Source organism: Perissodus microlepis, chromosome 19, assembly GCF_051167445.1.
Source record: "Perissodus microlepis isolate ML-2025 ecotype Zambia chromosome 19, ASM5116744v1, whole genome shotgun sequence".
Taxonomy (NCBI): domain Eukaryota; kingdom Metazoa; phylum Chordata; class Actinopteri; order Cichliformes; family Cichlidae; genus Perissodus; species Perissodus microlepis.
In genome coordinates this window covers 20,316,418-20,326,009 of record NC_140479.1, presented here as the reverse complement: position 1 = coordinate 20,326,009, position 9,592 = coordinate 20,316,418, and the positions used below count along the sequence as shown (strand labels likewise).

The 9,592-nt window shown below is 42.7% G+C and overlaps 1 protein-coding gene across 1 annotated transcript; it reads left to right on the top strand.

The window, feature by feature from the left end:
• Positions 1-2,151: 2,151 nt before the first annotated feature.
• On the top strand, positions 2,152-6,977 carry col10a1a (collagen, type X, alpha 1a). The gene is made up of 3 exons (XM_084915345.1): positions 2,152-2,248; positions 2,600-2,717; positions 4,496-6,977. Exons 2-3 carry the CDS (start codon positions 2,615-2,617, stop codon positions 6,334-6,336), a joined length of 1,944 nt encoding a protein of 647 aa, XP_084771471.1. The 5' UTR covers positions 2,152-2,248; positions 2,600-2,614; the 3' UTR covers positions 6,337-6,977.
• The last annotated feature ends 2,615 nt before the right edge of the window (positions 6,978-9,592 follow it).

Sequence of the window (9,592 nt, the reverse complement as noted above, 5' to 3'; positions counted from 1 at the left end):
AATCTGACTAAAGCCGGAAAGCCTCAGCCTCCTCCTAGGGCACAAGCATAAAGAGATTTTAAAATAATAGAGCATAACTTAAAAAAAATACATAGAACAAAACTGGTGGCACACTGATGTGGCGTTGGTGTGGCATTCACCAGTAATTTCATCAAAATAGAAACCTTCTGCTGTATATTTGCAGGAGAAACCTGATTTTCCAAAGCTGATGAAGCAAGACTACACATGCACATTCAAAAGGAAAACTTCCAGTAGTGATAACTGGCTTAAGTGCTCTGCTCCTTCCAACTGAGACACACTTCAAGTAAATGCAATGTGACTTCTCTCTATGATTTTACTGCCTCTGGTAGTCAGTCTACACCTTTGCCGCGAGCTATCACTCCCAACTCTTTCATGAGCAAAATTTCAAATATTTGAAAGTGAAGATCGCAAATTATATTACGTTTTATTTGACAGCAAGAGTGAACTTAAACAATACTTGCCAAACATGATTAAGTGATATGAGCTGGGGAAGGTAGCACTTTGGAAAATTGCAGATAATTTGGTCTAATTTACTAAAAAGGGGGTTCCAACAACCCATGTTGTAGAATCTTTAATTATATATGTGGTGGAAGATGCCAGTCACGATCACATGTAGTATAGACGCCTTATGTAGAAACATTTTGAAGCCCTCAATCACGCAGTTCATCATCATTTCTGCAAATATACACATGTTGTCAGCAGTATGTATATACATTATAAGAACACAGGAAGAACATGTGCCATAACTGGCTGCGCCATTCACCAAGGAGATTTTGGGATGGGCCATGGACTACCCTACACATCGTTTATGGCTACTTGTGTGTTTGAGAACATGTGATTATTTGGGTGTATGCATTTCCTATGTGGCTGGGGTGAAACTGAGAAATTACAGTTGGAACATCTCAAAGTAAGCAACACAAGGTGGAGGGTGAGGGCGAGGGAGGATAATACTGGAGGACAGGAGTGAGGAAATACAACATTTTGACAGGAACTAGCTTTTATTGTAGGGATAGGACTGAAACCTCTGATGATGCACTGAGGCGGCCAAAAATAACAAGCGACCACAGGAGCATGGCCCCTTCTCTACAGCAGCGGCACCTCACTCCAGGGATAGGTGCTGTACCTCAGTAAAACCTGCCCTCTGGTGTTTAAACAGGAGTAGTGCACTCTAGTGTAGCAAAAACTGCTACACTAGATTGCATTTACAAGACTGCACAGAAACAAGCCCAAATGCCTTTCCCAGTGGCTCTTTATATAGATTTATTAGCTGTTTTGAGGGTGAAACACATACAAAAATATCCAAGTTAAGAAAAAGTGTTCGTCTTGAAATAGAGGCTGAAATGAAAGCTACTTTGTCCTCTATTAGTCACATAACAAGCTGACCAAATAATAATACCCAGGAAATGTACTGAACTAAATATATGAATCTCTTAAATGACGCCTTCACATCAGTGAAAAAAATATTTTTAGTTCATTTCAGTCAAACTCCACTAAAGCTACTGTACCTTTCATGAAGGCAAGCTTTCCCCACCACTTCCCTTGTTTATGTTATCATGCAGGCATAGAGGTGTCCAGACAGACAGCACAGGCAAAGACAAGTTTCACCAGTCGGCTGGACAAGATGTAAATTTGGAGATGAGACATATAGTGCACTATACATCCTCAAAGCACACTTTGTGAAGCTATACAGGTGCCGTTACAGACCTACAGTAGCTGTCTGTTTTGACTACCTTAAGATATTTTCATATTTAGAAAGAGGAATTTTAACATAAACATGTCCAGAGCAGATTTTAAAATGCCTCCTGTAAAATGCCATATGCATGTAACCAAGATGAAAATGAAAGGTGTCCTTGTTGCTCTCGTTGAGATTGTTTTTGTCCATTGCAAAAGTATACTTTTTTTATTGTTTTATAGTTCAGGAGAAGACAGAAATAAGTGATAATCATGTGTCTGGATATTCAAGACATGGAGGAACCCTGATGTGACATGCCCGCTTTGGGCAGATCTGTCTGCTAATTACAGCCTAGCTGGAGGAGGGAGGTACTTGAGTGGTGGGGGCTTTTTTTTTTTTTTTTTTTTAATGATGCGCAGGGTAGATATGGTATAAATACCCACATCATTGTACTGGAGGGCAGCATATCCTCAGTTGTGCTCCTACCCTAAGGATATACAGCAGCACCAGGAGCTCACTGGTGCTGAGGAGTTTGGTTCTTCTCGTTGGATGCCGGTATGTGAAATTTCCTCTCTATCTCTAGGGGAGTGCTGTCAACATCTAGGCTTTGTGTGGGCCTTCAGTCATTCCTGTGACTGGTTGGAGAAAAATAGAGCAACTTCTGCTGCCTTTTACCTTCATTTGTAATACATGAGCCTGAAGTGTGGAAATAGAAAATTGTGCTTTCTGCTCTTATTTGTTGTCTAGTATTGTTTCTGTAAGAAGGATTAAAGCATGTTCTTGTACCAGAAAAGTTTTCAGGCTCTCTAAAATTCACACTAATACAAACACTAAAGCTTGATGGCACTTTTTATACATTGAAAACAGATGTACTGACTTTCTTCTTCTTCTCCTCCTCCATTGCAGGTTTGACCTTGCAAGATGGACATACGTGTAGCGACCATCCTCCTCCTTGTGGTGGCCTCTGCAGCAGCCCACGGAAAGGGTTACGTAGTGAGGAAGGTGATGCCTGTGAAGAGCCATGGTAAGAATACGCATCATTTCGCCCTGTGTTCAATCAGTTTGTGAGCTTCACGAACAGCCTATCAACTTTATGGGAGATCTTCTTCCATAAAGTTGGTCTTATTTGAGCAACACTGTATGGCAGGATTTCCTTACCTTCAGTGAGGGGGATAGCTGTTTTGACCAATAGAGGTACCGTAAGCAGCCGGGCAGATGATAGGCACAGCTGCACTTTACTTTGAAAGCTGAACTCCACCTTGCTCTGGGCCAGTGTTGCTCTCTGATTGGCTACAACAGGTTGTATTCCTCTCCAATCACGCAGTGAGGCCGGAAATTGCAGGTTGTTTGCACGAAGCAGAGCGTGCAGGTTTTTGTTTTCCTCTAAATCACCAGATTAAATCTCCCTCTGTAGTTTTTGTAGCATTTCCTGTAGATTTGTATCCATTTATTCACCCAAAGCGCTAGCTCCGTAGTGTAGTGGTTTAAACATTCCCCAAACAAGCAAAAGATCCCTGGAGGAGATAAAAATCCCGTGAAGAAGGGAATCGAACAGGCGGAGCTTTTCTCTGTGGCGACCCCTTATGACTAAGTGAGCCGAGTTACTTACATTAGCAACAGTTTTATTACTTTATTTTATACTATTTTGCGCACGTTTCACAGGAAGGCACTTTAATTCTGTTTACAATCTGGCAGAGTTATTCGCTCTATTTGTTAAGCAAGCGATTTATTTAATTGTTAACATGAGTTACGTTTTGATTTTCTTTTTCTTTTTTTTATTTTGCCTAACACAAAGAGAGAGGTTGTGTGTTTCCCAAACGCAGTGCAAAATGTGAAGTGTCGCTTTTGTGTCATCAGCTCATTGCTGTTTCTATTTGAGAAAGTAGCTGTTATGGGGTTATTTTTAGTTTCACACTGACAATTAAAGTCCAGTCACCCAGCAGTGTGGTTTGTTTGGGTGCGCCTGTTTAACACAAAAGTAGAAACATCTGTTTGGCTTTATCCAAACTAAATCAGAATAAGCCAAGGAGTGAGCCTTTTACACTCAAACCCATGTGACCACATTAAGGCAGCAAATAAAAAAGAGCTCCCTCTTATTTTGCTTGAGTAGCTCCTAAACAAATCATAAGGCTCTCATTAAAATCTGAAACCTGTACTTTTTATTAAAAATAGCCATTCAGCAGGTTACATGCAGCCATATTTCTTTACATTATGCTTTTTCTGTATTAAAATTAATTATTAGAATAATACTAAACATGCATCTGTTTATAAGGGGTTGTTTCAAAATAAAATATGCATGTAACATCTTATAATATCTGTACATCAATAGGTGAGCTGTATGTGGGCGTATCTCACAAGTTAGACCATTGCTTCATTAGAGTTGAACATGCCCCGCCTTCTGGATCAATTAGTTGATCATGTTTCAGCCATTCTAAAAAATGAAGAACATTATGTAGAGAGGTTTTCCTAAAAGCTAAAATTCAGCTCATATTTGATTGCTGAAAGTCATATTGCTTGTGAACGCTGCAAAACTGATGCACACTCAAACACACTAAGCACTGAGAGCTGGCCAGTACATCCATGACCCAGCACTTGTCCCTTGAATGGGATGCAGTCAGAGTTACTGAACATCCTAAACAAACCCTAATTAGAAATAAGTGGTTGAATTTTATGCACAGACTTAAGGTATCCTGAACATACACACAGAGATTTCTTTCACTTTGTTACTTTGTGTCCATTTTTGTTTTTGTTTTTTTTGTTTGCTAATGGAACTAATGATGGTTTCTCTTTAACTCTTCACAGTGGTGTCAGTGGCAGGTGAGCCTGGTGCTCCAGGTGAGCCAGGCCCCGAGGGACCTTCTGGCCCTCCTGGCCCACCAGGTGAAAATGGTGTAGGCTATGCTGGACCTCAAGGACCTCCCGGACCCCCTGGATCTCCTGGTCGCTCCATTGCTGGTAAACCTGGATCTCCAGGTGGTCCTGGCAAACCTGGCAGGCCTGGAGACTCTGGTGAGAAGGGAGATACTGGAGCCACTGGCCCTCAAGGACCTAGGGGAGTCCCTGGATCACCAGGAAGCCCTGGACCTGCTGGCCTCTCTGCTACTGGCAAGCCTGGACCATCAGGTCTTCCTGGAGCAATGGGACCTAGAGGAGAGCCTGGTCTGAAAGGACATCCAGGTATCCCTGGACTGCCAGGTTCTAAGGGTGATAGAGGGGTGGGAGCACCTGGACCTCAGGGTGAGACAGGACCTGAAGGGCCTATGGGTCCACCTGGAGCTACAGGTTCATCTGGAGTTGGAAAGCCAGGAAAATCAGGTTCCCCAGGTGAGCCAGGAAAATCAGGTAGCCCAGGTAGCGATGGTGCCCCTGGTCCCATGGGACCTCAGGGACCTAAAGGACACACCGGTGCCCCAGGTGTTGGTATTCCAGGTAAACCAGGTGAGAATGGTGCCCCCGGTCTGCCTGGTACAAGTGGCCCTAAAGGCAACCAGGGACCTGCTGGATCCACTGGTGCCCCTGGAGTGCCTGGATATGGAAAGCCAGGTGCAAATGGAGAGAAAGGAGAAAGGGGAGCTACAGGTAGCACTGGTGCTACAGGCCCAAAGGGTGAGCAAGGTCCAACTGGATATACTGGTGCTACTGGTGCAACTGGCCCAACTGGTCCTACTGGACCTCAGGGTGAAAGAGGTTTCACAGGTGCACCTGGTGCTGTTGGCCCTAAAGGTGACACAGGAGCAACTGGTCCTCAGGGACCTAAGGGAAACAAGGGAGATCAGGGAGCACAGGGTTTCCAAGGTAAGCAGGGTTACCCAGGACCAGCTGGTCCTGCTGGGGCCAGAGGGGAAACTGGACCCACAGGTGAAAAAGGAAATGGAGGTGCCCCAGGTACCCCAGGAGCCCCAGGTATCCCAGGCCCTGCTGGACCCAAAGGTCATCCTGGTCGCCCAGGTGAGCAAGGTCCCTCTGGATCAGATGGTGCACCAGGTTCAAGAGGACCTACTGGGCCTCAAGGTCCCGCTGGTGCTCCAGGCCTCAAGGGACACCCAGGTCTCCCTGGTGCTCCTGGCCCTGCTGGTTTGGCTGCTAAGGGTCTCACTGGACCTGAGGGTCCTCCTGGTCAACCTGGTGAGCCCGGCTCTGATGGAGAACCTGGCCCAGCTGGCCCTCCTGGTCCCCCTGGCCCTCCAGGTGAGGTTGTATTTGAGAAGGGCAAGGACATGGGTGTGAGCGAGATTATGGTGAAGTCCCCCATGTCTGCTTTCACTGCAGCTCTGACCACCCCCTACCCTCCTGCTGGCAGCCCCATTAAATTTGACCACATAGTGTATAATGCTGAGAATCACTATGACCCTGAGTCAGGCATTTTCACTTGCCAGGTTCCTGGAGTGTACTTCTTCTCTTATAGCATCCATGTCAATGGAGCTCATGCCCTGGTGGCTCTGTACAAGAATGGCCAGCCTGTTATGTTCACTTATGATGAGTACAACAAGGGTTTCCTTGACCAGATGTCTGGTAGTGCTGTCCTCTTGCTCGATGAGCAGGATACAGTTTACGTCCAGATCCCTGACGATGAGGCCAATGGCGTCTTTGCTGCAGAGAATGTCCACTGCTCTTTCTCTGGGTTCCTCATCGCTTCAACGTGATACGTTGATTCAGTAGTTTCCGAAAGCCAAACAACTAAATTTGCCATTTCTCAAACTAAACTCCCTGTTCGTTTTTCCTCAACCTAACAGACAGGCAGTTCACCATTTTTGAGGAATAGTAGCATCTCAACTTGAAAACTACAAGAAATAGGTGCTTAGAAGAAGGAAAACTAATTTATGAACACAGGTGATCAGGGGTGGGGTAAGCAATCCACAATGTTACCAGTGAGATTTTAATGGAGACAGCATGTGAAATTGAGATGTTAAACTGTGTTGTGTCCTGACTTTTTCTTTTCCATTCTGTTCCTTTTACTGACTTCAACTGGTGACTCTTAATTTAGTGTTTGTCTGCTTTTGTTTGTTTTTATACAACCTTTTTTTTTTTCTTTCAGTTTTTTTTTTGGGTTACCAATAATCTTATTAAAAGTACCCTAATACTTTTTTCTGTGCAACCTGTTGTACTAAATGTGACTTGAATATATTGTGAAATGGTAATGGTCAAATTGACCGTTATGACGAAATAAGTCACCAAAATGCTGTCATGGAAACACAAACTGTTTTAACAGCAACATCGTTGTATCCCTGGACATACATTGTGTCATGTAAACCATAATGACCAAAATAAATGATGTCTTAATGAATGTTCTGTATCAGAAGTTTTTTTTATGTAGCAGCTCATTTAATTTGAAAACTAAAAAAGAACTCAGTTAGAGGCACATAAAACAACACAAAAACTGCTTAAGAAGACACACAGTCATAAGAGTCAACTCACTTTGAGTATTTTGTGAGCACTGGACGAGTTCTGTAAAAAATAAAACCTAAACCAATTTAGTTTTCCTGCAGATTCATAAATTAAAACAAGAAATCAAGTTATAATTGTGATCTGTGACAGGTTCAACACAAGATTAAGTTATTGTGAAAATATACAAAAGTAATATAATATGAATATTATTAATACTAAAGTTACCTAAGATGAAACATCTTAAGTCAGCAACATCCATTCATCTACTTAATGGAAGCTTATTCCAGCTGACTTCCACAGAAAGGTGGGGCATACCGTGGACAGGTTGCCAGTCTATCACAGAGACGTGAGGGCTGCAAAGCTATGGTTCATTTAGAATCACCAATCAACTGTGAGAGGAAGGCTGATTACCTGGAGGAAACCCACAGAGACACAGGGAAAAGATGAACAATCCACAGCGAGGCTCTAATCACCCGGCAGGTTCAAACCAAGCACTGGACGACCATGCCATTATTTGTTAGTAACAAGACGTTTTAATTTTATGCACTCATATGGGTTTTGTAAGCAAAATTTTGGCTGACAAATGTGAAGTGGAAGTATCAGGTACTATAAAATGGATCTTCCTACCAACGTTACTGTTGGACTTACTGTCCTCAGTGTAATGTAACTTATATAATTATATATAATGTACATAATGATGTATTTCTATTCATTTGTGGTCATTTTGTTAAATGTATCACTTTTACAAATTGGTATCCTGTGCCCAGTATTAACTACATGCAGCGCTGTGCAAAAGCCGCCCCTCATTTCTCTATATTTTGCTGAGAAAATGGGAAATAGGTGCAGCAGACATGTGCAAACATACATGGATATACAGTTTATAAGGGAAAAACAGAGTTTGAACATTTCTAACAAGCTTAAAAGTCAATATATGGTATGACCACCTTTATTCTTCAACACAGTCTTAACTCTTAGGCAATAATAGTAATTATTATTATGTAAGACCAACCATTGCTAATTTAGTCTACCCTTGAAGTTGAGATTCTCTCACAAATTTGCCATTGATCATATCAATTTAACCAGCTTGCAGTCAGTATATGTGTTTAAAAAGTGCTTAAAATTCACACATACTTCAGTGCAGTACACGTGTAAATATATTGTACAAATGGTCCTAAACAGAGGCTAAAATAGATTAAATAAAAAATCTCTCTCCACATGATGGCTACCAGTTGCCTGCTTGGCAGCCAAAGTTTACAAAGGCTACTCTACCATGCAAGCCTCAATATGAGAGTGCTGAATATAGTTTGGGTGTGGAATGAGGGACAGGGATGGTCCTTTGGCAGGGAGGCAGCTGTTTGATCTTGCTTGGGGGAAAGAGCGTGACAGTGGTTAGGTGAGGGGCCCAAGGGACAGAAAAGAGAGGAAGCTGGCTGAAGTAAACTGCTGGGGATTGCCATCTGAGGGTACTTCCATTTGGAGATGGCCTGTGGTTGTTGCAATGAGGTGGGACAGCGCAGATGGAGAGCTGCCTCTGGCTGACTCCACAAGCCGCACTCTAAAATTATCTGCTGAGACTACGAAGAATAATTTACTTTGATATATTTTTGTTAGTAGGCTCACCTTGTATGTCTATCTATACAGTTGTGCATCTGTTTGGAAAGAAAGAAGCAACGCAAAGAGGAACCAGATGTTCTTGAGTAGGATGCAGAGAGATGTGTGTATGGCAGCATGTGAGGAACACTGAGAGCTACAAGAAGCAGCACGTCTCTCAACAACCTGACCAAAATGGACAAGCAGTTTAAGAAGCAGAAATAGAAGTATTATGTGTAAAACACACCCTTTTTGCGGTGGCCAGAGCTGCGGTGTCCAAGGTTAGAGTGGGTGCAAAGGAAATAGAGGGTTTGAAATGTGCACGGGTAGAGCTGTGTGCTGCCAAAAAAACACCCTGCAGGAGTGTTTTGCTTTCTCCTCCACTCTTAAAAAAATTCTGGTGTTTATGGGGTTTCATGGAAGGAATCTCGCACAGGCATCAATTCAGTCTATGCTGTTTGCGAAAGACACTAAACCTCCAGACGTCATAAAAATGTTTGTTTCAAACACTATCATTTATGGTCCAAAACCAGAAACTCTGAGTTCGGATGCAACGCAACTGACCCTGAATCATGTGGCACAATTATGTTGTGTAGTTCCTTCATTGGTAAATCACTAAAAATACTGTTGGGCAGCAATCATATCTCACTTTAGGTTCACTCCAGATTAAGTTTGTTTTAGGGAAAGAAATGTGCCTGTCTTAAACACAACAAGGTCCTCAAAGGGCAACTTCACCAGCTAATTTATCATTACTTTTGCTCTAATTTAGTAAATGAGGTGAATATTTAAATAAGTGACCGTCGCCTCTTCATTACAAGGACTGCAGTTTTCTTCTAACATCTTGGAGTATTACCTCCAAGACATTTGTCAAATTTAGTTTATGTTGATGTTGTGTAATGTATGTATGGTCGGAAGGGTAAGATG

Bases quoted from the DNA above. Each gene is read 5' to 3' on its own strand.
- col10a1a (XM_084915345.1), top strand. From the start codon at position 2,615: ATGGACATACGTGTAGCGACCATCCTCCTCCTTGTGGTGGCCTCTGCA. The intron at 2,718-4,495 runs GTAAGAATACGC...AACTCTTCACAG, and splicing joins GATGCCTGTGAAGAGCCATG to TGGTGTCAGTGGCAGGTGAG.